This window comes from Calonectris borealis, chromosome 28 (assembly GCF_964195595.1).
Source record: "Calonectris borealis chromosome 28, bCalBor7.hap1.2, whole genome shotgun sequence".
Classification (NCBI taxonomy): Eukaryota; Metazoa; Chordata; class Aves; order Procellariiformes; family Procellariidae; genus Calonectris; species Calonectris borealis.
Window position 1 is genome coordinate 5,263,395 of NC_134339.1, and position 24,151 is coordinate 5,287,545.

The following is a 24,151-nucleotide window of genomic DNA, read 5'->3' on the forward strand; positions in this document are numbered from 1 at the left end:
AGGGGCTGCAGGGTGCTGGTGCCATGACCTTTGGGGTGCCCGTGCCGGGAGCGGCAGGGTGCTGGTGCTGAGATGCCCGTGCCGGCAGCAGCAGGGTGCCAGGGGCTCTGGGGTGCCCATGCTGGGCGCAGCGGGGTGCCGGGGGCTCTGGGATGCCCATGTGAGGGGCTGCAGGGTGCCAGGGGCTCTGGGGTGCCCATGTGAGGGGCAGCGGGGTGCCGGGGGCTCTGGGGTGCCCATGTGAGGGGCGGCGGGGTGCCGGGGGCTCTGGGGTGCCCATGCTGGGCGCAGCGGGGTGCCGGGGGCTCTGGGGTGCCCATGTGAGGGGCTGCAGGGTGCCGGGGGCTCTGGGGTGCCCGTGCCGGGGGCAGCGGGGTGCCGGGGGCTCTGGGGTGCCCGTGCCGGGGGCAGCGGGGTGCTGGGGTGCCGGTGCCGGGGGCTGCAGGACACCGGGTGCCGGGATGCCGGTGCCGGGGCAGCACCGTGGGAGCGGCACCGTGGGACGGAGCCCGTGGGAAGGCGCAGGGCCCCGGCAGCGCAGGAAGCCGCCGGCCCGGGGCAGTCAATAGCCGGAAGGCGGCGGCGGGACCCCCGGCCCCGGCCCGGGCCCCGGCCCCGGCGCCACTTCCCCTTCCCGGGTCAGCGGCCGCTCCCCTCCGCCTTCGCCTTCGCCTCCCGCTCCCGCGGCCGCCGCCCCCCCCCGGTAAGAGCCGCCGGCGGAGCCCGGGGCCGCCCCGCACCTGCCGCGGGGCCGGGCCCGGGGGGGCCGGGGGGGCCCAAGGGGGGGTCCGGGGGCGCCGGTGCCGGCGGGGCACGTGCGGGGGGGGCGCGGGGGCCGGTTGGGGGGGGCGGGGCCGGCGGGGGGGGGCGGGTCCTGGGAGCCGATTAAGCGGCGGGAGCCGGGGCGGCCGCAGCCGCGATCGCATCATCCCCCGCGGGGCAGCACCGCCACCGCCACCGGCTCCGCCGCCTCCAGCGCGCCCGGCGCGGCCCGGCCCGGCCCGGTGAGTGCCCGCGGGGAGGGCGGGGGCGCCCCGGGAAGGGGTTTGGTCCTTCGGTCCCGGGGAGCGGGGGCGGCCCCGGGCCCGTGTCCCCCCGTGCCCCCGGACACGCCGGGGTGGCAAGGTCAGCCCTTGTCCCCGTGTCCCCTGGCACCCCAGGGTGCGGGGACAGCCCTTGTCCCCACGTCCCCTGTGGCACCCCAGGGTCCATGGGGGTGGTCATGGTCCAGTCCCACGTCCCCTGCACCCCCTGGCATCCCAGGGTGGGGGGACAGCCCCCATACCCACGTCCCCTGCAGCTTCTGCCACCCCAGGGTGCTGGGACACCCCCTGTCCCCACGTCCCCTGCACCTTCTGCCACCCCAGGGTGCTGGGACAGCCCCCGTCCCCTGCACCCTCTGTCACCCCAGGGTGCAGGGACACCCCCTGTCCCCATGTCCCCTGCATCCCAAGGAGTGGGGACAGCCCTGTCCCCATGTCCCCTGGGAGCATCCCTAGTCCCCCATGCCCTCCTGTGCCCCCTGCCACCCCCAGGGAGGGGACAGCCTCCTGCCTGCCCCGAGCAGGATGAGGACCCGGCACCCTCCCGGCTTGCTGGGGACTCAGTGAGGTCCTGGGGCCGGGGGGGTGGGGGTGGGGGGGGGTGGGGTCACCCCCCTGCTCCCCCCCTGTCCCAGGGGCAGCGGCCGGTGCCGGTGCGTGCATGGGAAGTGGCCGCGGTGGCAGCCCCAGTGCCGCCACCGCGCTGGGAGGCCGCGGGGCAGGGAGCCAACGGTCCCCACCGACGGCACAGCCTGGCAGGGAGCGGTGCCGGAGCCGCGTCCCGGCAGGGCGGGGGGCCCGGGGGGGCCCGGTGGGGGCCCGGCGTGCCAGGCCTGCGGGGCTGACACCCATTTCCTCCTATTCCAGCTCCGGGAACAATGGCAGAGACATTCCTTGTGGAGAGCCCCGACGTCACGTACAGCAAGGACTTCATCGAGGCCAAGTACACGTACAGCACCGTGCACGTCTGCAAGGAGAACGGCGTCACCAAGGTACGGGCAGGGCGGGCAGGGGGCTGGCAGGGGGCTCGGAGGTGGCTCTGCTGGTCCCCATGTGTCCCCCATCTCTGTCCCGCAGGTGCGGCCGTGCTCGACCCGCTTCACCTTCCGGACGGGGCGGCATGTCCCCCGCCTGGGGGTGATGCTGGTGGGCTGGGGGGGCAACAACGGCACGACGGTGACAGCGGCCGTGCTGGCCAACAAGCTGGGGCTGTCCTGGATGACCAAGACGGGGCGCAAGGTGGGTGTCCCCGGCGGGACCCCAGCAAGGTCCCAGGACCCGGGTGTTCCGCAGGGATGGGGACCTGGAGTCAGCTGCTCCCGTCTGCACCTGGGTCCTGCACCCCGATCTCCTCCCTGCCCCTGCGGAGGTGGTCTGCAGCGCCGGCCCCCCGGTTTGGGGGTGCTGGGGACCCCCCTGTGTTGGTGGCTCATCCTCGTGGTCTCCATCCCAGAAAGCCAACTACTACGGCTCCCTGCTCCAAGCCTCCACCGTCTGCCTGGGCACCGGCCCCGCCGGCGACGTCTACGTGCCTTTCCGCGACCTGCTGCCCATGGTGCACCCCAACGACATCGTCTTCGACGGTAGGTGGGGCGCGGGGGGGGACCCCGCGATGGGGTGGGGGACCCTGAGTGGTTGGTGACTCCCGGTCCCCCAGGCTGGGACATCTCCTCGCTGAACCTGGCGGAGGCCATGCGGCGGGCGGAGGTGCTGGACTGGCCGCTGCAGGAGCAGCTCTGGCCCCACCTGGAGAAGATGAAGCCCCGACCCTCCATCTACATCCCCGAGTTCATCGCCGCCAACCAGGAGGAGCGGGCGGACAACGTCCTCCGCGGGTCCATGGCTGAGCAGGTCCTGGTGGGGCGGTGGTGGGACACAGGTGACGGAGGGGATGCCACCGCGCTGATGTGTCCCTCTTGGTGGCATCCAGGTGGAGCAGATCCGCAGGGACATCCAGGACTTCAAGGAGACCAGCGGCGTGGACAAAGTCATCGTCCTCTGGACGGCCAACACGGAGCGCTTCTGTGACGTCGTGCCGGGGCTCAACGACACCGCCGCCAACCTGCTGCAGGCCATCGAGGTCAGGGGACAGGGGAGGGGGCCGGGGGGGGTGACAACACCGCCCTGCTAGTGCTGAGCCGCCCCGTGTCCCCGCAGCGAGGCCTGGAGGTGTCCCCGTCCACGCTCTTCGCCGTGGCCAGCATCCTGGAGGGCTGCGCCTACATCAACGGCTCCCCCCAGAACACCTTCGTGCCGGGGGCGGTGGAGCTGGCCGCCCAGTGCGACGTCTTCATCTGCGGCGACGATTTCAAGTCGGGTCAGACCAAACTCAAGTCGGTGCTGGTGGACTTCTTGGTGGGCGCCGGCCTCAAGGTACGTGGGGAGGGGGCAGGCCGGGGGGGGCCGGGGGGTGCCGGGGGGTGACCTGCCTGCACCCCCTGCCCAGACCAAGTCCATCGTGAGCTACAACCACCTGGGGAACAACGACGGGAAGAACCTCTCGGCCCCGCAGCAGTTTCGCTCCAAGGAGATCTCCAAGAGCAACGTGGTGGACGACACGGTCCAGGCCAACCCCGTCCTCTATGGCCCCCAGGACAAGCCCGACCACTGCGTGAGTTGGGGACCTGGGGGGGGGACACATGATGACGTTGGGGGGTGTCGGGGAGGTGACGGGACGTCGCTTCGCAGGTGGTGATCAAGTACGTGCCCTACGTGGGGGACAGCAAGCGCGCGCTGGACGAGTACACGTCGGAGATCATGATGGGCGGCACCAACACCATCGTCATCCACAACACGTGCGAGGTGCGTGGGGCCACCGGGGTGTCCCCGGGGGGGGCGTGTCCCTGGGGGGTGACTCACCCCCCGCCCCTCGGCGCCCGCAGGACTCGCTGCTGGCCAGCCCCATCATCCTGGACCTGGCCATCCTCACGGAGCTGTGCCAGCGCGTCACCTTCTGCACCGAGGCCGACCCCGAGTTCCAGGGCTTCCACAGCGTCCTCTCCATCGTCGCCTTCCTCTGCAAGGCCCCGCTGGTGCCCGAGGGCACCCCCGTCGTCAACGCCCTCTTCCGCCAGCGCAGCTGCATCGAGAACATCCTGAGGTACCCCGGGGTCCCCGTGCTCGGGGCTGCCAGGTCCCACCCACCCCGGTGCCCGTGGTGGCACCCAGGGCTTGCAGAGGTGTCCCGGTGCTCGATACCCAGGGTGCCAACCAGTGGGTCCCAGTGCCCATGGGTGCCCATGCATGAGGTGTCCAAATCCAGTAGGTCCTGGTGCCCGAGGCCTGGGGTGCCCAACATTGGTGGGTGCTGGTGCTCGGTGCTGGTGCCACCAGTGGGTCCCTGGGTCCAGCACCGGTAGGTCCCAGTGCCCAATGCTGATGCGTGCTGGTGCACGGTGCCCAAAGGTTGCTGGTCCCAGCGTCCACTGGGTTCACTGCTGGTGGGTCCTGGTGATGCCCAGCACCAGCAGGCCCTAGTGTGGATGGGTCCCCAGTTCCCAATGCAAGTGGGTCCCAATGCCCAGGGTGTCCAACACCCACAGACCCCGGGACCTAATGCCTGGGGTGCCCAATGCCCGGGGGTCCTACACCAGTGGGTCCCAGTGCCCAGTGCTTGGGGTTCCCAGTGCCAGGGGGTTTCGGTGCCTGATGCCCGTGAGTCCCAGCACCCGTGGGTCCCAATGCCAATGGGTCCCAGTGCCGAACGCCCAGGTCGCCCAACACCAACAGGTCCCAGTGCCCAACATGATGGGTCCCAATGCTCGTGGGTCCCAGCACCAGTGGGTCCCAGTGCCCAATGCCTGGGGCGCCCAGTGCTAGTGGGTCCCAATGCCAATGGGTCCCAGTGCCCAGCACCAGCGGGTCCCAGTGGCCAACGCCCAGGTCGCTCAACACCCGGTGTCCCCAACACTGCCGGCTCCTGGTGCGCGGGCTGCCCGGTGCCATCACGTCCCCCTTCCCCAGTACTGGGGTGCCCATCCCTGAGCCCCCCCTTTCCCCCCCCAGGGCCTGCCTGGGGCTGCCCCCCCAGAACCACATGCTGCTGGAGCACAAGATGCAGCGGCCGGTGCCCAGCCCGAAGCGTGCCTGCCCCGGGGGGGCCGCCTGCCCCCTCGCACCCAAGAAGGCGCCGGCAGCCACCCAGCTCAACGGGCACCCCTGCCCCGGCGCCCCTCGACCGGGACCCCCCCGCACCCCCCTCCACGTCGACGGGGCCGACTAACGGCGGGCGCCTGTTTGTATTTCAGATCAGCTTTTTAGGGGGGGTGGGGGGGTGGATTTGGGGTCTGGGGGTGGGAGGGGGAGGTGGTCCATGACCCGTCCCCCCCCCCGTCCCCCTCCCCAAGTGCTCGGTGCTGCCCGGCTCCGACGCCAACTTGAAACTGTGAAGCTTTGTACCCGCCAATAAACCCGGAGCACATCGTGTCCCCCCGTCTCGCCTGGTTCCTGGGGCCCCCCCGGCCCCCCCAGCCTGGGCGAAGCGAGAGCCGAACGCCGGCGCCTTCTGAAAAAAAATCAAATTACATTTATTGATGCGGGGGGGGGAGGGGGGGACGGGAGGGGGAGGGTTTTTTTTTTTTCATTGTTTTGGGTTTTTTTGTATTTTTTTTGTATTTTTTTTGTTGTTGGGGTTTTTTTTCGGGGGGTCCCCCCCGTTTTGTTTTGATAAGCAATGGGGGCTCTAAAGGCTCTGGGGACTAGAAATCGGGGGGGGTCCCTACACAGAACGACTACGCCTATGGCGGGCGCTACCCCTACGGGGGCCGGGCGCTGCCCCCCACCTCGGCGGGGGCATGAGGGGGCCCCCCCGGCACGGGGCTGTACAGGGGAGGGGCCGGGGTGCGCAGCGGCAGTTTTGGGGGGGGGGGGTGTTGAGGTCCTTTCTGTTATAAAAGAGGAAAAAAAATCAGGAAAAAAAAAAAACACACACAAAAAAAAAAATTCCTTCATATTAAAGTTTTACAAGTGGTCCCTGGGGGGGGTGGGGGGGGGCCCCGGTCTGGCGCTCGGGGGGGGCCGGGGATCACAGTGCTGGCTGAGCACGCAGACGGGGCTGGGGGGCCGGGGACCCCCCCCGGGGCCGGCTCGCTGCCGGGGGGGCTGCTCTCTGCACTGGGGCCTGCCCTATAGAGCGCTTGGGGGGGGTGGTCCATGGGGGGGGTATGGCTTGGCCCCCCCCCAAAGCACAGCCTGGGGTGCCCCCGGCTTGGAGGGGGGGGCTGCACCCACATCGGGGGGGCTGTGCTGGTGGTATGGCCCCCCCCCGGGGCTTTGGCAGGGCTGGGGGTTGGCTATGGGCTCCCCCCGCTTCGTGGGATGGGGGGGGTTGCCCAGCAGGGAGGGTACTGGGAGAACTGGGAGGGGGGGGTCACACCCTCCCAGACAGTGGTGGGGGGGCATTGCTCGTTAGCATTGCAGCTAATTGCAATTAAGTGCATGTGCCCCAGCCGGGCAGCATGCCATTGGAGGGGGGCACAGTGCTGTGAACCCCCCCAAAAATCCCCCTCCCATGCTTGGGGGTCTGGCACCACCCCAGGGGGACAAAACACCCCCCCGCCAGCCCCCCCCCCCCCGCCAGTGCCAGACCCCCAAGCCAGTGCCTGCCCCCACCCCAGGGGGGGTCTGCGGTGCAGGGGGGGGTCCCAGCGCTGGGGTGGTCCCTGCCCCGGGGCGTGGGGCGTGGGGGGGGGGTGGTGGGTGGGCAGTAAATAAGTCGCATGACTTATTTCTAATTATTATTTTTTTCCACTTTTTTTGTTTTGTTTTGTTTTGTTTAGTGTTTTGGGGGGGGCGGGGGTTGGTAATTATTATTAATTATTTTTTTCTCTGGTGGGTGTGGGCGTCTGGCTGTCGGCGGCCTCGGCGCTGGGCTCACACGCTCATTGTCATGCTGGGCGAGTACTAGAGAGAGCGGAGACACCAGAGGGTTAGCGGGGGGGGGGGGCCGGGGGGGGCACACAGACCGCTGCCCCCCCACACCGCCCACCTCACGCCTCCCGGCCGCTCGGCCAAGGCGAGCCCCCCGCTGCCACGGGGGGGGTCCGCCACGGGGACTTTGTTGTTGTCCCCCCCGGTCCCCGGCTGCCGCGCCCCCCCCGGGCCCCCCGCCCTCGTCGCCTGCCCCCCCGGGGGTCCCCGGGGGTCCCCGCCGGGTCCCTTACGCTGTCGCTTTGGAAGGGGTTTAAGAAATTGCTGCTCAGCTCGGCGTCGTCCCGCGGGGTGCCGGGGGGGTTGCTCAGGGCCCCCAGGTTACTGGGGGAGCTCTGGGGGGGTGGGGAGAAAAATGTTAGTGGGGAGGGGGGAAATGGTGCAGGGTCCCGGTACATGGGGGTTCCCAGTGAATGGAGGGGGCCCAATAAATGGGGTCCCAGTGTATGGGGGGGGGGGTGCCAGTGCATGGCGTCCCAGTGCATAGGGGAGCCCAATAAATGGGGTCCCAGTACATGGGGGGGGTCCCAGTGCATGAGAGGGCCCAGTGCATGGAGGGGGGGGGCCAATAAATGGAGTCCCAGTACGTGGGGGGGGGGTGTCCCAGTACATGATGCCCTGGTGCATGGGGTCCCAGCACCATGGGGTCTGCCCAGGCGGGGGGGTCCCAGTGCACAGGGGAGGGTCCCAGGGCACGGGGGGGTGTCCCAGGGCACGGGGGGGTCGCAGCACACGGGGTTTCAGGTCCCCACCCTCACCTTTGGCAGCCCGTCCATGTCCCCGGAGCCTGCAAGGACGACGGCAGCGCGTTAGCGACCCCCCCACTCCGCGTCCCCCCCCAGCCGCGGCGGGGGCTGCACGGAGCCCGGCCGCCCGCAGGTGGAGCTCACGGACCGCAGGATGCGGCCGCAGGGCTGGGGACCACCGCCAGGGCCCGGGGGTGCTGGGCGGGGGGACGACACCCCCGGCCGGGGCGGGGGTGGGGTGGGGGCACCCACCTAAGGATCCGTTCATGTGGTGCGGCTCCATGGTGCTCATGCCACCCATGGGCCCCTCGGGTCCGGGCCCCATCGGGAACTGGAAGGGAAGGGGGGGTGAGCGATGCGGGACCCCCGGCCCCGGCCCCCCCATCCCCGTCACTCACGTTCGGCCGGTTCCCCGCGGGCCCGATGGGGTTCATCATGGTGTACATGTTCTCACTGGAGTTGGTGGAGTCTGGGGGGACACACACACCCCGGGGGGGTGAGCATGGCACCCCAAATTCTGCTCCCCCCCCCCCCACGACGTCCCCCTCCCCTGCGCCTTGTCCCGTCCCGCTCCCTGCGGACACTCACCTCCGGGGCTGGGCAGGATGGGGGTGCCGGGGGGGCCAACGGCCCCGGGAGGGCCCTGGGGGGAGAGGAGGGAGGCGGGTTGGGGGGGGCCACAGTGGGTTTACCTGCAGCAAGGCCCCCCCCCCCCGAGCGCACCCCGATACTCACCACATAGTTCCCGGGGGACGAGGAGGAGTAGGCGATCTGGGGGGGACAAGAGGGGGGTCAGGATGGCGGGACATGGGGTCAGCACTGGGGGCACGCAGCCAGCCCCCCTCCCATGGCCCCAGCCCCCCCTCCCCAAGGTATTCACCCCCCTCCCCAACTTACGGAGTTGGCGTTGGGGTTCGGCCAGGGCCCGCGGCCGCCGGGGCCCCTGGAAGGCAACGGGGAGAGGTGAGGGGGGGTCCTGCTGGTCCCTGGGCCCCCCCCACCCTGTGCAGCCGCCCAGCTCCCCCTGCCCAGCTCCGGGGTGGGGGGACATGGTGGGGGGGTGCCTTACATGTTCATGGCGGGCATGCCAGGGCCGGCCAGCGAGCTGGGGGGGGGCCGCATCCCGCTGCCGTAGGTCTGCGGGGAGAGCAGGGGGTCAGCGGGGACCGGGATGCTCCGTCCCTGTCCCCAACCCCAACCCTGTCTCCATCCATGTCTCCCTGTCCCCAACTCCACTGCCATCCCTGCATCCCTGTCCCCAAATCCATCCCTATCCCCCTCTCCATCCATGTCTCCCTGTCCCCAACTCCACTGCCATCCCTGCATCCCTGTCCCCAAATCCATCCCTATCCCCCTCTCCATCCATGTCTCCCTGTCCCCAAGCCCACTGCCATCCCTGTATCCCTGTCCCCAAATCCATCCCTATCCCCAGCCCCATCTCCAGATCTCCCTGTCCCCAACCCCATCCTCCTCCCCATTCCCATCCCCATCCCTGTCTCCAGCCCCATCCCTATCCCAGTCCCTGTCCCCATCCCCACCTCCCTGTCACCATCCTGGTCCCCAACCCCATCCCCATTCATATCTCCGTGTCCCCAACCCCATCCCCATCCCCATCCCCATATCCCTGTCCCCATTCACATCCCCAACCCCACCCGTGTCCCCATCCCTGTATCCCTGTCCCCGTCCCCATCCCTGACCCCACCCCTGTATCCCAGTCCCCATCCCTGTCCCCATATTTCCCCATCCCCGGCCCCATCCCGGTCCCGGCCCCCGTGCCCCCTCACCTGGGGGGCCATGCCGGCCATGCCTCGCGGGGGGTTCATGCGCGGCATCGGCCCCCCCATGCCGGGATGCCCTGCGCAAAGTGAGGGGGGAGGCGTGAGACCCCGCAGCGCCCCCCCACCGACCTGGGGGGGGACACACATGGGGACGGGGACCCCCCAACTCACCCTGCGACCGTGCGGCTGGATCCATGGCGTTGGGCAGCAGCGGCTGGGAGCCGGGGACACCCACGGGAGGCTGCGGAGCCGGGGGGGGACAGCGGGTCAGGGTGCTGCAGGACCCCCACCCAGAGGGGTCTGCACCCACTCTGACGTGGGGGGGTCTGGGGGGGTCCCGTCCGCGACCACCTCACCTGGTTCGGCATCCGGAGCGGGGGCCGGGGGCCGCCGGGGTAGCGGGGGGACATGAAGGGCTGCAAGAGAGGGAGCGGGGGGGTTGAGCCGGGGTTGGGGGGGCTGCGGCATCACCCTGGGGGGGCCGGGGGGGGCCGGGGCACTCCTGCGGGCGCTGGGGGGGGCGGCCGGGGGCTGCCGGGCTGTGCCCAGCCTTACCTGGCTGTGCGGCCCCAGCATGGGGGCACCGGGGTTGTGGGGCGGAGGTTGGGCGTGGGGTGATGGCTGAGAGCCCGCAGGTCCCTTCAAGAGAAATAAAACACGGTTATGGGCGGGGGGGCCTGGCGAGGGGGGGGCAGCGGCCCCCGGGGGGGGCACCCCGGTGGGGGGTGTGGGGGGGACACGGGGCTGGCCCCAGCCCGGGGCGGTGCGGGGAGGGGGCAGCACCGGGCTCGGGGGGGGGGGGGGGGGACCCTGGCTCGTGTGACCCCCCCCGGCTGCACGCACACGCTAAGGTCATGCACACGCCTGCGCACAGCGTGGGGAGCACAACCGGGTTCCCCAGCACTGTGTGCGCGGGCCGTGGCATGCACACGGGCTGACACGCGTGTGCTCACACGTGTGTTTGCACACCTGCGCGCACACGAGCCTTCTGTGCACACACCTGCACCATGCGCACACACGCAGTGCTCAGATGCACGCGTGGAGCTCTGCAAGGACACGCGTGCACGCTCACATGCGCTCACGCACGTGCATGCTCACACACACACGCATGCACACATACATGTGCACATATGTATACTCACACATGCATGCTCACGCACAAGCAAGCCCACACGCATGCACGCACACACATGCATGCTATCTCACACATGCACACTCGCATGCATGCAATCTCACACACGCACACTCACACGCGTGCTCACACACACGCACATACATGCATGCTCACACAGGCACGCTCACGCGTGCGCGAGCACACGCAGCAGGATGACACCCCAGGACCAGGGACCCCCCCCAGCCCTGCCCGCCCCCCCGCAGGCAGCGTGGGGGGGGCACAGCCCCCCAGCACGGCGCAGGCAGGCTGGTACCTGAAAGAAGGCGGGGGGCATGGGCCCCCCCGGCATGCCCTCGCCGGGGGGCAGGTTCCCCATCACCGGGCTGGGAGCCGCCGCCGCGCTCTGCGGGGAAAGGAGAGCTCAGCACCGCGGGGGCCCCCCCGGCAGCGTCCCCCGCCTCCCCGGCAGCCCCCCGCCGCCACCCCGGCACCCCGCGGGGGAGCAGCAGGGCCGGCCCCGGCCTCCGCAGCTGCACCCCATCCCCGGTAGTCCGTGCCGCGGCACCGGGGGGCCCTGGGGCCGGCCGACCCTCGCGGCCTGGGGCCACCGGCGCGTCCCACCCGCGCCCCGCCGCGCTGTCCCCACGTGCCCCGCTGGCCCCCGGCACCCGGGCCAGCGCGGCGACGCCGAGCGAGCCCTGCGCGAGCGAGAGGGCAGCGCGGGGAGAACCCGGCACGCTCCCCGTCCCAGCCAAACTGGGGGGGCCGGGGGGCTGCGGCCGGCCCTGGGGGGACCCCGGGGGGGCTGGCTGGGCCGGGGGCGCGGGCAGGGGGCCCTGGCCCCACTCGCCTGCCGGCCCCGTCCGAGGGGAGCTGTTAAGGGAAGGAATGTGCCGGCTTTCCGGCTCGGCCCCTCCGCCACAACTGGTTTCAATTTGTAGGAGAGGAGGAGAAGGGGGGGGACCCCGCGCTGCCCCCTCCACCCGGGGGGCCCCGCGCCGCCCCACGGCCCCACGGCCCGCTGCCAGGAGAGGGGGGCCCGGCTGCACTTGGAGGGGGGCATCACCCACCGCTGGGTGACGGGGTCGGGGCACCCATGGGTGCTACCGGCGTGGAAAGGGGGATGGGGACGCTGGTTGGGGAGGGGGAGACCCCGGGGGCTCCCGTGGCGGGCACACGGGTGACGCCAGCACACGGGTCATGCCTGGGAGACGGGTGACGCCAGGCCCACGGGTGACAGTGGGTGCCCAGGGGCGCCCCGCCAGGGGTCCCTGCCCCACGCTGGGGCCCGGCGCCTGCTGGGGTCCGGGGGGTGGAGGGGGGGTCCCCGGCCCTCAGCCTCATTTACCAGCTGCAGGATGCGTCCCCAGCCCCAGGGATCATTTGCAAGACAATGGGAGTCTGTGCAGGCAGCCAAAACCAACAGCGCCTGGGGGGGGGACTGGGAGGGACTGGGGGGGCTGGGCGCAGGAGGTGTGGCCCCCCCCCATCCCAAAACCGCCCCCAGCGCCCTGCACCCCCCAGCATCCCTCCTTGTTAACCCCTTGGCCCCCATTGCAGTAGGGGACAGTGGCCCCCGGGCTGGGCCCTGGGGTTTTGGGGAGCCCCTGAGGGGTGGGGACGCCTCGGGGATGTTTGGGGTGATGGGGGTGGCACTGGGCTTGTGTCCCCAGCATGGCGCCCATCAGGGGCCACCACAGTCCCACCACGGTCCCACCATGGAGCTCATCAGGGAGCCATCACAGAGCCCATGGTGGTCCCACCACGGAGCCCACCGCGGTGCCCATCCTGAAGCCATCACAGAGCCGCCATGGAGCTCACCACGGTCCCACCATGGTCCCACCACAGCGCCCACCATGGTGCCCACCACAGAGCCACCATGGAGCTCACCACGGTCCCACCATGGTCCCACCACAGCGCCCACCATGGTGCCCACCACAGAGCCACCATGGTGCCCACCACAGAGCCACCATGGAGCTCACCACGGTCCCACCACAGCACCCACCATGGTGCCCACCACAGAGCCACCATGGAGCTCACCACAGTCCCACCACAGCGCCCACCATGGTGCCCACCACAGAGTCACCATGGAGCTCACCACGGTCCCACCACAGCGCCCACCATGGTGCCCACCACAGAGCCACCATGGAGCTCACCACGGTCCCACCACAGTGCCCATCATGGTGCCCATCACAGAGCCACCATGGAGCTCACCACGGTCCCACCATGGTCCCACCACAGCACCCACCATGGTGCCCAAGACAGAGCCACCATGGAGCTCACCACGGTCCCACCACGGTCCCACCTCAGCGCCCATCATGGTGCCCACCACAGAGCCACCATGGAACTCACCACAGTCCCACCACAGCACCCATCATGGTGCCCATCACAGAGCCACCATGGAGCTCACTACGGTCCCATGGAGCTCACCATGGTCCCACCATGGTCCCACCACAGCACCCACCATGGTGCCCAAGACAGAGCCACCATGGAGCTCACCACGGTCCCACCACAGCACCCACCATGGTGCCCATCACAGAGCCACCATGGAACTCACCACGGTCCCACCAGAGCACCCACCATGGTGCCCATCACAGAGCCACCATGGAGCTCACCACGGTCCCACCACAGCGCCCATCATGGTGCCCAACACAGAGCCACCATGGAGCTCACCACGGTCCCATGGAGCTCACCATGGTCCCACCATGGTCCCACCACAGCACCCACCATGGTGCCCATCACAGAGCCACCATGGAGCTCACCACGGTCCCACCACAGCGCCCATCATGGTGCCCACCACAGGGCCACCATGGAGCTCACCACGGTCCCACCACGGTCCCACCACGGTGCCCATCACAGAGCCACCATGGAGCTCACCACGGTCCCACCACGGTCCCACCACGCAGCCCGTCGTGGTGCTGATCACGGAGTCATCACGCAGCCACCATGGTGCCCACCCACCCTTGCCCACCCCAGCACGGCACGGTGGGGGGGTCCGTCCCCATCACCCGGGGGGGGTGAAGGGTGCGATGGCAGCAGCGTCACCCCATGGCCGTGGGGCCAATACAGCCCCCACAGAGCCACCAAAGGATGGCAGGGCGGCCTTTGCCTGGGGGGGCAGGCCCGGTCCCCTCTTGGGGACCCCCCACCCTCCTGCCCCACAGCAGACGGTGCTTGACCCCCCCAGCCCGGAGCGGGGCCAGTGCTGCCCCCCCCGCTCCAGCCCCACAAGGGGGTCGGTGCTGCCCCCCCCATGGCGGGGACTGAATTGGGCCCCCCCGGCCCCCCCCCGTCACTCAGTGATGCAAAGCAGAGTTGCCATGGCAACAGGTTGGGGAGTTTCGGCTCCTCCTGCAGGCTCAAGGTCAGGAGGGAGAAAAGGGGGGGGGACACGGCAGGGGGGGCGCAGGCTGGGGGCTCCCCACACCGCTGCACCCCGAGGGGAGACCCCAAACCCCGCTGCGGGGCCGGCTGCTGCCGCCGCTCCTCCCGCTGCCGCACGCAGTCGGACCCCGCCGGACCCCCGGTGCTGCGGGGTCACCGTCCCCACGACGCTCGCGGGGGGGGGCCCCGATGCGCCCCGGGGTGGCCGGCCCAGCGACACCCATGGGAGGGCGAGGGGCACCCGCTCCATGCCGGGGAGCCCCAGTTCACCCCCTGGGTACCGGTTCGGTCGACGGGCACCGGGATGGGGACGCGGCTGCGCCGGGCATCCCGTGGGGTGCAGTGTGGGGGCTGCGGGGGCTCCCCCCCAGCGGTCCCCAGCGCCCCGGCTCTGCCTGCCAGGCAGCACTGCCATGGCAACGCGGCCTGACCCGCGCCGCGTCCCCGGCGTCACCGCACCGGCAGCCTCATTAATTCCAGCATGGAAATCAGCTCTGCGCCGCGCCGGGGGCCGGGGGCGGCGAGGAGGGGGGGCCCTGCTGCAGCCCCGGCCCCGGCAGCCCCCGCGGTGCTGGCGCAGGCACACGCGTGCCCACGCGCACCCGCGGGGACCCGCTGTCCCCGCAGCGGTGAGGGGTGTCCCAAAGAGCAGTGTGGTCACCCCCCGCCCCCGCCAAGCTGGGTGCTGCTGTGGGGTGCTGAGCACCCAGCGAGGATGGGGGGGGCAGGGGGAGCGGCTCCGGCCCTGCTCCAGCGGGATGGGGAGAGGGTCGGGGGGCAACGCGTGCCCCGTGGCCTCCTGCATCCCACGGCAGCCTGAACGCCAGGGCACGTGTACCCCCAGCATCCCGCATCTCCCAGCACCCCGCGGCATCCTGCGTCCCCCAGCACCGCACACCCCCGAGCAGCCCCCGTTGCCCAGCACCACGTATCCCACAGCCCCCCGCACAGCACCCTGTGTCCCCCAGCACCCTGCACCCCACGGCCTCCCGCATCCCGTGGCATCCTGCGCGCGCCACAGCATCGCGCATCCCGCAGCACCCCGCGGCACCACGGACCCCGCAGCACCCCGCATCCCGCCCCCCTGGGCCCACGCGCCACACCCCAGCCCAGGGCACGGTGCCCTCCGCAGCCCCCCCAGCGGGTCCCCACCGCCCCAGGACCCGGCTCCCCTCCTGCCACCTCCCGTCCCCCCCGCCTGCCTGCAGCCCTGCCTGCGGCCCTGCCTGCGGCCCTGGCAGGAGCGGGCACACGCGGGCAGCCGGGCTGTTGACTCTGTGCCAATGATTAACTCGCCCAAGGCTGGCGCCGATAAGGAGCAGAGCTGCCGGTGGTGGCGGGGGGGTCCCACCGGTGATGGGGCGGGGGGTCCCACCGAGCCCCAGGACGGCCATGGCCCCCCCAGGGCACCGGGTAAGGTGGGGGGACCCCAACCCCGTCGGGGTGCCCCCCGGTTGGGAAGCGAGAGCCCGTTACTTCGCCCACGCCGCGGGATGGGGTCGGACCCCGGGGGTCCCTGTCGCCCCTGGGGTTGGCAGTGGGGGATGGGCACGCTGGGGTCCCTGGGGGGGCTGGGGGGGGCTGAGCCAGGCCCCCAGGGATTACCCCCCCCGCCGCACCACCCTGCAAAATAGGTCACCCACGCTGGCGAGGCCGGGGCTGGCAGAGCCGACGTTAACCCCCGGACCGCCGGCGTCCTCGGCACGGGGGTCTGGCCGGTGAGGGGGGGCAGCGTGGGGGGAGGGAGCGGGGCACAGGGCCCCCCCAGCCCCCCAGCCCCGCGGTACTCACGTAGTCGTGGAAGGCTTTGGCCTCGCTGGAGTGCTCACAGGTTTCCCGGCGGTCGGGAGCGGCACAGTACAGGTCCCAGAAGACGCTGGAGGGGGGGGACAGCGGGTCAGGACCCCCCCCGAGATGTGTCCTTGTCCCCCCACACTGCCCTCACCCGCCGTGCCCCGCGGCACGTCCCCCGCCGCTGGCTGAGCCCAGCCACACTCGTGTCACCGATGGCCGGCGCGGTGGGGGGGCCGGTGCTGTGTCCCCCCCCCTCCCCGGCATGGCGGGGGCCTCCCGGCTCCGGCGCTGCCGCCTGTTTTCCCTGGAAACGGTCGCTACGGCCGGAGCCCAAATTCCTGGGACTTTACATCAGGCTGCAGCATCCCGGGACGGGATGGGGGGGTCCCGCCGCCCGCACCCCCCGCCCTGGGGCCCGCGGTGGGTATGGGACGGCGGAGGGGCCGGTGGTGCGTGTCCCCCCCCCAGCGCTGTTTCCAGGTGCCCCCCCAAATTTGGGGTGTGGTGGCTGGGTGCCGGCAGCAGGAGGGTTAAGGGCCTGGCAGGCGCCGTGCCCCCCCTCCTAGCTGTCCCCCCCCCCATAAATCACCAACTAATCGTTTATTGGAAATGGCTAAATGCGGTGGTGCCACCGCGGCGCCCGGCACGGCCGCATCCTGTGCCCTGCTGAGCCCCCCCCTCCCCGGCACGGCCACGCCAGGGTGAGACCCCCCAGCATAACCCCCCCCAGCATCACCATCCCCCCCCCGGGGTGCTCTGCCGGGGCCCCCCCGGGTGCGGGGGGTCCGGCCCCGGGCTGGGACCCCCCCCTGCCCCACGCTTGGTGCCAAATTGGATCCATCTGGAGGGGCCGGGCGGGGGGGCCGGGGCGTAGCCGGGATGTCGGGGGGGGCCCCCCTGAAATCGCTGATGGGAAAAGCAGAGCGGCAGGTTTATGGGGTACGAGGTGATGTGGCGGTGGCGCAGGAGGGGGGGGCAGCCCCCGGCCCCCATCCCAGCCCCACCGCCGTGGGGAGGGGGGGTCCAGCCCCGCTCCCGGCCCCCCCCCGACTCACCACCACCAGGAGTGCAGGAAGCCGGGGGGCTCGCCCAGCGTGATGTTCTTCTCCCATCGGATCTGCGGAGAGGGGCACGGGGGAGGTCAGCCATCGCCTGCCCGGGCCCGACACCCCGGGGATGGGCTCAGGGAGCCGCGGGGGGTGCAGGGCCCCCCCCAAGCCTGCAAGATGGGGGGGCTGGGAGGTGCGGCCCCCCCCTTACCTCCGACAGGAAGGTCTGGGCCGATTTCTGGGCCCCCACGTGCAGCAGGTACTCGTAGACGTACAGCGCCAGCCTGCGGGGACGGGGACAGGGACGGGGTGTCAGGGCACCCCCACCAGGGACCCACCGCCCCCGGGGTGCCCCCGCTGCGGGGACAGCGTCACCGCCGGAGCGGGACGGTGACAGCCGCGTCCCACGGACCCCGAGTGACGCGGGGGACGGGCAGGATGGAGCCCCCGTTAAATAAGTGCAGAATTAAGGGGGGGATTCGATGTCACCTCCCTGCGAGGGACCCCCACGGGCATCACGGTGACACCGGGTCCCACTGGTGACACCGGGCGCCTCTCCACGGCAACCGGCCCTATCACCGGGGTGGCCGCCCCGGTTCCCGGCTGCCGTCGGTGGGATGAGGTGGGTGACACGTCCCACGCGGGATGTGGCCGAGGGGCGAGTGCCACCACGGGTGTCCCCTGGCTGGGGGACGCCGGGGAGCCGGCCCCACTGCTCCATCACCCCCCGGCAGCGGGCAACGGGACCCGCGGGGACCCCGCGGGGGTGGCCGGGCTCAGGGGCCGTGGCGGGGTGCAGCCCCCCGGCTCCGGCAGGTGCCCCGGGGCCGGATGAAGCCCCGGCCGGGGACAGCGGTGGCCCCGAGCACCGGGGCACGGCGGGGACGGGCCCAGCCGGGGATGCCGGGTCCCGCTGCCGGTGCCCCGGGGGACGGCAACGCCGGGGGGGGGGGCATCGCGGCTCCCGGTGGCCCCGGTGGCCGGCCGAGCCCCGACGGCTCCCGCTGCCCCGCGGCGGCTGCCGGTGCGCCCCGGCGGGGCGGGGCCGCGGGGGTCCGCCCGCCCCCCGATCCCCCCCTCCCGCTCCGTCCCCGCTCCCCCGGCGGCCGCCCCGGCAAACTTCCGCGCCCCCGGCCCGCGCCCGCCCCCGCCGCACTCACTTCTCGCGGGCCTGGCCGTCCGAGGGCACGCCGGAGCCCTTGCCCTTGGCGTACATGCTGGGGCGGCGGCGCGGCACCGGCTGTCAGCGGCCCCGGCCCCGGCCCCGGTCCCCCGCCGCCATCCCGGCCCCGGCCCCGGCCCCGGCGGCTCCGGCCGCGCGCCCGCGGGGGAGCTTGAAACCGCCGCGCCGGGCCGGGGGTCCCCGCGCCGCCGCCGCCTCCCCCCGCGCGGCTGTTCCAGCAACGCCGTCCCCCCCCCCGCCCGCGCCCGCCGCTCTTAAAAGGGCGATGGCAGCGCGGAGGAGGTGGTGGGGACGCGGGGGGCTGGAGAGGGGGGTGGTGGGAAGGGAGGGGCAGGGAGGCGGGCGCGGAGGTGGTGGACACGGGGGGTCGCGGGCGCGAGGGGGTGGGCACGGAGGGGCAGTGACACGAGGGGATGGACACGGGCACAGAGGGACACGGAGATGAGAGGGTGGGGACAGAGGCGAGGGGGTGGACACGGAGGGACACGGACACGGGGGGGTGGACACAGACACAGTGGTCACAGAGGGACACGGACGTGAGAGGGTGGACACGGAGGGACACGGACACGAGGGGTTGGACACATGCAAGAGGCTGGGCATATAGGGACTCGTACATGAGGGGGGACACGGACACGAGGGGGGGACACGAAGGGACATGGATGCGAGGGGTGGACGTGCACGGACACTAACACGAGGGGATGGACACAGACACGGTGGACACACGGACATGTATGTGAGACGGAGGGACTCGGACACCAGGGGGCGGACACGGATACGGTGGACACGGAGGGACACGGAGGCGAGGGGGTGGGCACGGAGGGACACGGACATGGGGGGGACTCGGACACGGGGGGATGGACACAAACGTGGTGGAGTCGGGGGACACAGGACACTGACATGAGTGGCAGACACGGACACACGGGGAGGACGCAGACACGGGGGGATGCGGACATGGGGAACACCGGGATGGGGACACCAACCCTGCCCGGGGACACGGACACACACCCACGCAGGAGCCCTCCCACCCCAGCCCTGGGGTCCCCCCGCAAGCAGGTCCCACCCCGAGCAGAGACCCCGCGGCTGCCGAGACCCCAGGGAGGGCCCGATCCTGCCCGCACGCCCTCCCCGGGCCGCCGCGTTAATTGCACCGAGACATCATTAAGAGCCTGACCCCCCCCCCGCTCCAACCCGCTTCACTGGGCACCGCCATTGTGCACGCGTGTGCGTGGCAGTGCACGCGTGTCCTTGCGTGTGCACACACGTGCCTGCGAGCGTATGTGGGGGTGCGTGTGTGAGCGCCCAGCACATGTGCACCTACATGCATGTGCAAGCGTGCAGCAGCGCGTGCATGCGCATGTCCGCCTGTGCCCACGCGTGTGCCCGGGGGCCGTTGGAGCCGCCCTCTCGGGTGCCGGTGCCAACACTCGAGGCCGTGGGGATGCTCAGCACCCAACTGGGCCCCCCCCAGCCCCGGGACCCCCCCCAGCCCCCCCCCAGGCCCCTCGGGCAGGGAGCAGCACCCGGGGTCAGACCCCTGCAGCACCCAGGGAAGGGCTGAGGGGTGCTGAGGCAGGGGGTGCTGCCCCCCTGCCCCCCCCGGGGCCGGCTACGCCCCGGCAGGGTGACATGGGACGGTGGGACCCGCCTGTTCCTCTTCCCAGGCAGGCAGAGAGGCGGCCGGAGCGCAGGCGAGTCGGGGTGCTGGGGCGGGGGGGGGGCCGGAAAACCACCCAGGGGACCCCTGGGTGCTGCCCTGCCTGGGGAGAGGGGGAGCGGGGTGGGTGCCAGACTGGGCTGCACTGGTTTGCACTGGGAGGAGGAAACCGGCACGCTCAGCGGGAATGAGGGTCCGCTCAGGCGGGTCTGGCTGACCCCCCGATTCCCACCCAGGCGCCCAGTGGGGTGAAGGGGCCATGGGGCACCCTGCGGCCCCCCTAATGCTGCTGCTGCTGCTGCCGCTGCGCCCCGCGGCCCCCTCGGCCCCCTGCTTCACCGTGCCGCCGGACGCCCCCGCCGAGCTGGATCTGACCAACAGCAGCCGTCAATGCGCCGAGCTGGACTGGGGCCCCTTCCAGCGGCAGAGCCGGCTGAGGCTGAGCCGTAACGGCATCGGCGCCCTGAGCCCCTCGTCCCGCGTCGGGCCGGGGCTGGAGGAGCTGGACCTGTCGTACAACCGGCTGCGGGAGCTGCCGGCCGCCTTCCTGAGCCGCGCGCAGGGGCTGCGGCACCTCCAGCTGCAGCACAACCGGCTGCAGGAGCTGCCCGCCGGTTTCTTCGCCAACGCCACGGCTCTGCAGAGGCTACGGCTGGAGGGCAACCCCCTGCCCGCCGTGCCCCCCACCGCCTTCCAGGCCAGCCTGCGCCTCCTGACCGTGCCGTGCCGCTGCGACGTGGTGGGCAGCGTCCTGGCACCCTGCGCCTGCTCCCGGCCCAACGGCACGGTGCTGCTGCAGTGCCACTGCCTCACGTCCCACCACGACCCCTTCAACGCCACCGATTTCCACGCCCGGGAATGCCGGGGCGGCGTGGGGCTGGTGGCCGGCTTGGCCGGGGCCGCCGGCGGGGTGGCCGTGCTGCTGGTGGTCGCCACTGTGGTTTGCTACCGGCGGAGGAAAGCGGCCGCCGCTGCTGCCGACGCGGGGTGGGGAAAGTGGGAGCCTGGCGCGGCCCACGGGCAGCCCCGCTACATCAGCCGGGCCGCTGAGATCGGCACCACCGATGCCGCCGCCGCGCCGGACTATGAAAACGTCTTCGTCAGCCCCTGCACCGCCCCGGCCGCCGCGCGGGGCTGGACGCCGGGATGGCAGGAGGAGCGGCACAGGTGAGGCTCCGGCGTGGGGACCTGCTGCTCGGGGCACGTCCCATCCCCTCCCCTGCTGTGCTGTACCGTGCCACGTCGTCCCATGCCATGCCGTGCTGTGCCGTGCTGTGCCATGCCATGCCAACCTATCCCGTGCCGTGCTGTGCCATGCCATGTCATTTCATCCCATCCTATCCCATCCTATCCCATCCCATCCCATGCCGTGCCATGCCGTGCCGCCCCATCCCATCCCGTGCTGTGCCATCCACACTGTACCATGCTGCCTGGTGCCATGCTGTCCAGTCCCACCCTACCCCACCCCACCTCACCCCATGCCACCCCATCCCGTGCCACCCCACGCAGTGCCACCCGTGCCACCCCGCGCTGTCCCATCCCTCCACCCCCAAGGCCCAGGCACTTGCCGGGGCTGAGCCCTTTCCCCCCCAGAGCCGCCCCGGGGCGTTCGCTCCCCCGTTGGGAACCAGCCACCCCCACCCCACCCCACCTCCCGGGCACGGCGCGGCGGGTGCCACCCCTCTGTCCCCCCCAGCCCCCAGGTCCCGGTGGACGAGGACTATTTTCTGGAGAGCGAGGCCGTGCCCGGGGAGCAGCCTATCTACGCCAACACGCAGAGCCACGAGGACAACGTCTACATCATCCCCAACCCGTGAGGGGCCGGGGGGGCCGGGGGGCTGTGGGGGTGAAGCTCTGGCTCCCACCCACGCTTCTCCCCGGGGCTTTCCCTGGTGGCCCCCCAGCCCAGAGGGGGCGGGGATGGGCGCTCCCCATGGACGGGGGCTCCGTGGGGCTCCCCACGGCTGGGAGAGGGACACGTGTGGTCCCCCCGCACGCATCCTGCCAGGGACGTGTTTCTCAGGGGGGGTATTTTTAACCCCCCCCCGGCCCCCTCCTTCGCCCCAGTTCCCACCGCGGGGCGAGGGCTGAGGGCTGGCGCTTCCTCCCGGGGCCGGTGGCCACCGACCGCGGGGACACCTCAGCACGGCATCTGCCGGCAGCCGGCACGCCGGAGCCTTCCCGGCAGGGGACACGCGTGGGGCCCCCCCGGGGCAGAGCGGGGGGCCGTGGGGTGACCGTGGCGCACGGTTCCTCTTCCCTTTTCGGCTGCCGATGAAGAGCGTCAGGGTGCACGTGCGCTCGGGGACGTGCCGCTGGTTGGGGACATCTGGGCACCGGGACCAACCCCGCTGTCGCCTGCACCCCCCCTTTTCCTGCTAAACCTGCCCGTTTGGGGAACAGCGCAAAAGCCCCTTTTTTTAATGCTCCTGGCAAGATCCCCGAGCCCGGCGCCGCCGGGTTGTGCACCCCGGGGGGACCGGCAGCCTGGGGACATGGGGACCCCACGGCTTGTCTGGATGTCCCCCCCGGCTCTCCGTGGGTCCCCTGAGCTCCGGCCCTTGTGACGCTCCACCGTGCCCCATTAAATGGTTTAATTATCCTAAATCACCTGTGCAGCTCGTGGTCTGCTGGGAGCCCCGGGCGGGACACGGGGTGCCTGCCCCAGGGCTGAGCCTCTGCCGGGTGACGTTCCCGGGCCGGATCCGTCCCTCTGGCAGCAGCGGGGTGGCACCGGCTGAGCAGAGCCGCGGTTCGTTATCCGGTAACGGCACTGACGGCCCCGGTGAGGGGTGTCGGTAGCACAGGGGCGGCTGTAAACATTAACCCGAAGGAGCTGCCTGGTGCTGGAGGCGAAAGTCCCTGGGGAAAGTCCCTGGAGCCCCTGGAGCCCCCAGAGCCCCTGTCCCCAGAGCAGGGGTCCCAAGGGACCAGCACCCTCAAGGACAGGTCCCCAGAGCCCCTGTCCCCAGAGCAGGGGTCCCAAGGGACCAGCACCCTCAAGGACAGGTCCCCAGAGCCCCTGTCCCCAGAGCAGGGGTCCCAAGGGACCAGCACCCTCAAGGACAGGTCCCCAGAGCCCCTGTCCCCAGAGCAGGGGTCCCAAGGGACCAGCACCCTCAAGGACAGGTCCCCAGAGCCCCTGTCCCCAGAGCGGGGGTCCCAAGGGACCAGCACCCTCAAGGACAGGTCCCCAGAGCCCATGTCCCCAGAGCAGGGGTCCCAAGGGACCAGCACCCTCAAGGACAGGTCCCCAGAGCCCATGTCACTTTGGGCTACGTCCCCAGAGTGGAGCTCGATGAAGCCCCAGTCCCTCAAGTCCACGTCCCCGGAGTGGAGGTCCCCATAGTTCGTGTCCTTCAAGTCCCAGCCCCCAAAGACTCCATCCCCAAAGTGCAGGTCCCCATATCCCACGTCCCTCGAACCCTGGTCCCCAAAGACCCTGTCCCCAGAGTGCAGGTCCCCATATCCCACGTCCCTCGAACCCTGGTCCCCAAAGACCCTGTCCCCAGAGTGCAGGTCCCCATATCCCACGTCCCTCGAACCCTGGTCCCCAAAGACCCTGTCCCCAGAGTGCAGGTCCCCATATCCCACGTCCCTCGAACCCTGGTCCCCAAAGACCCTGTCCCCAGAGTGCAGGTCCCCATATCCCACGTCCCTCAAGCCTCCACCGGGAGCTGCCGAGGGTCCGGGCAGCCCAGGACACCCCCGGGACGTGCTGGAAGAGGGGACAGAGCAGAGAGGAGCTGTGACAGCAGCCATCCCATCCAGCTGTGGCGAATCCCTCGGGGACACGGTGTGTACCACTGACCTCCACGGTGGCACAGCCCGCGGGAGCCGCGGTTTCCCCCGCCCCTCGGTGTCTGCGGGGTCCCATGGCCGGAGGTACCTGGAAATTGGGCAGCGTCCATGTCCCGGCTGGGCGTCCTGCCCAGTGGGTCAAGGCTGCGCCCAGCACCCATCTCAAGGACACAAACAACTCAAAGGTCCCTGGGAGCATCGCCCAGGCATTACTCACCTGCCACGGCAGCCGCTGGCGGGGCAGGGATGAGGCCGGCCCGGCCGCGGAAAGCCAGAAGGATTTACCAGCAAATCCATATGGAGCCAGCTCCCGGCCGGCCGCCTGCGGAGGGGGCCGAGCTGCGGGACCCCCCGGTTGAAGGTGACGCGCTGGGGGGCTTCGGTCCCTGCTCACCCCGCGCCGTCGGAGACCCCCACCTAATTGTGCGGGAGGAGCAGCCAGCACCCCTGTTCCCATCACTTTATTCATTTACATTATTACATTATTTCTGTTTTCTAGAAATATATAAAATACAAATACCCACCACGAAAACGTTCCCAAAAAGGTATTTTACTATAAAATACAATAAGTTAGCAATAAATAAGAGGGTTGTATAAATAAGTCTCTAAGCAGAGAATAGTTGATGCTCAGACTGGGGTGGGCTGTGGCCACCCGGGGACAGACCCACCCCGGCCCG

The 24,151-nt window shown here is 71.0% G+C and overlaps 3 protein-coding genes across 4 annotated transcripts; 2 read left to right on the forward strand and 1 right to left on the reverse strand.

Moving 5' to 3' along the window:
• Positions 1-924: 924 nt before the first annotated feature.
• Positions 925-5,468, forward strand: ISYNA1 (inositol-3-phosphate synthase 1). The gene is given in 12 exon segments (XM_075175640.1): positions 925-1,004; positions 1,911-2,035; positions 2,121-2,282; positions 2,497-2,626; positions 2,701-2,894; positions 2,974-3,123; positions 3,201-3,416; positions 3,490-3,654; positions 3,732-3,845; positions 3,926-4,143; positions 5,049-5,223; positions 5,225-5,468. Coding segments are annotated over 11 exon segments (1,773 nt in total). The 5' UTR covers positions 925-1,004; positions 1,911-1,921; the 3' UTR covers positions 5,360-5,468.
• Positions 5,469-6,765: 1,297 nt separating this feature from the next.
• On the reverse strand, positions 6,766-18,148 carry SSBP4 (single stranded DNA binding protein 4). 2 transcript variants are annotated; one of them, XM_075175644.1, is made up of 18 exons: positions 17,997-18,119; positions 17,048-17,120; positions 16,843-16,904; positions 15,785-15,869; positions 10,923-11,012; positions 10,051-10,134; positions 9,852-9,911; positions 9,667-9,736; positions 9,502-9,572; positions 8,787-8,854; positions 8,615-8,660; positions 8,453-8,488; positions 8,306-8,360; positions 8,116-8,186; positions 7,970-8,048; positions 7,730-7,758; positions 7,205-7,306; positions 6,766-6,944 (listed from the first exon to the last, which is right to left on the reverse strand). In XM_075175644.1, the coding sequence occupies exons 1-18, from the start codon at positions 18,050-18,052 to the stop codon at positions 6,915-6,917; spliced, it is 1,167 nt and encodes a 388-aa protein (XP_075031745.1). In that variant the 5' UTR covers positions 18,053-18,119; the 3' UTR covers positions 6,766-6,914. The 2 variants fall into 2 exon arrangements, with proteins under 2 accessions (XP_075031745.1, XP_075031746.1); XM_075175645.1 differs by lacking the exon at positions 10,051-10,134 and having other exon boundaries at positions 17,997-18,148.
• Positions 18,149-19,689: 1,541 nt separating this feature from the next.
• On the forward strand, positions 19,690-22,298 carry LRRC25 (leucine rich repeat containing 25). The gene is made up of 3 exons (XM_075175241.1): positions 19,690-19,707; positions 19,910-20,840; positions 21,370-22,298. The coding sequence occupies exons 2-3, from the start codon at positions 19,933-19,935 to the stop codon at positions 21,488-21,490; spliced, it is 1,029 nt and encodes a 342-aa protein (XP_075031342.1). The 5' UTR covers positions 19,690-19,707; positions 19,910-19,932; the 3' UTR covers positions 21,491-22,298.
• Positions 22,299-24,151: the final 1,853 nt, after the last annotated feature.

Excerpts from the sequence above, each read along its gene's own strand:
- SSBP4 (XM_075175644.1), bottom strand. The coding sequence starts at position 18,052 with ATGTACGCCAAGGGCAAGGGCTCCGGCGTGCCCTCGGACGGCCAGGCC. Across the intron at positions 8,855-9,501 it reads TGGCCGGCATGGCCCCCCAG|ACCTACGGCAGCGGGATGCG; the intron begins GTGAGGGGGCAC and ends CTCTCCCCGCAG. Across the intron at positions 7,307-7,729 it reads ACATGGACGGGCTGCCAAAG|AGCTCCCCCAGTAACCTGGG; the intron begins GTGAGGGTGGGG and ends CCACCCCCCCAG.
- LRRC25 (XM_075175241.1), top strand. The coding sequence starts at position 19,933 with ATGGGGCACCCTGCGGCCCCCCTAATGCTGCTGCTGCTGCTGCCGCTG. Across the intron at positions 20,841-21,369 it reads TGGCAGGAGGAGCGGCACAG|CCCCCAGGTCCCGGTGGACG; the intron begins GTGAGGCTCCGG and ends TGTCCCCCCCAG.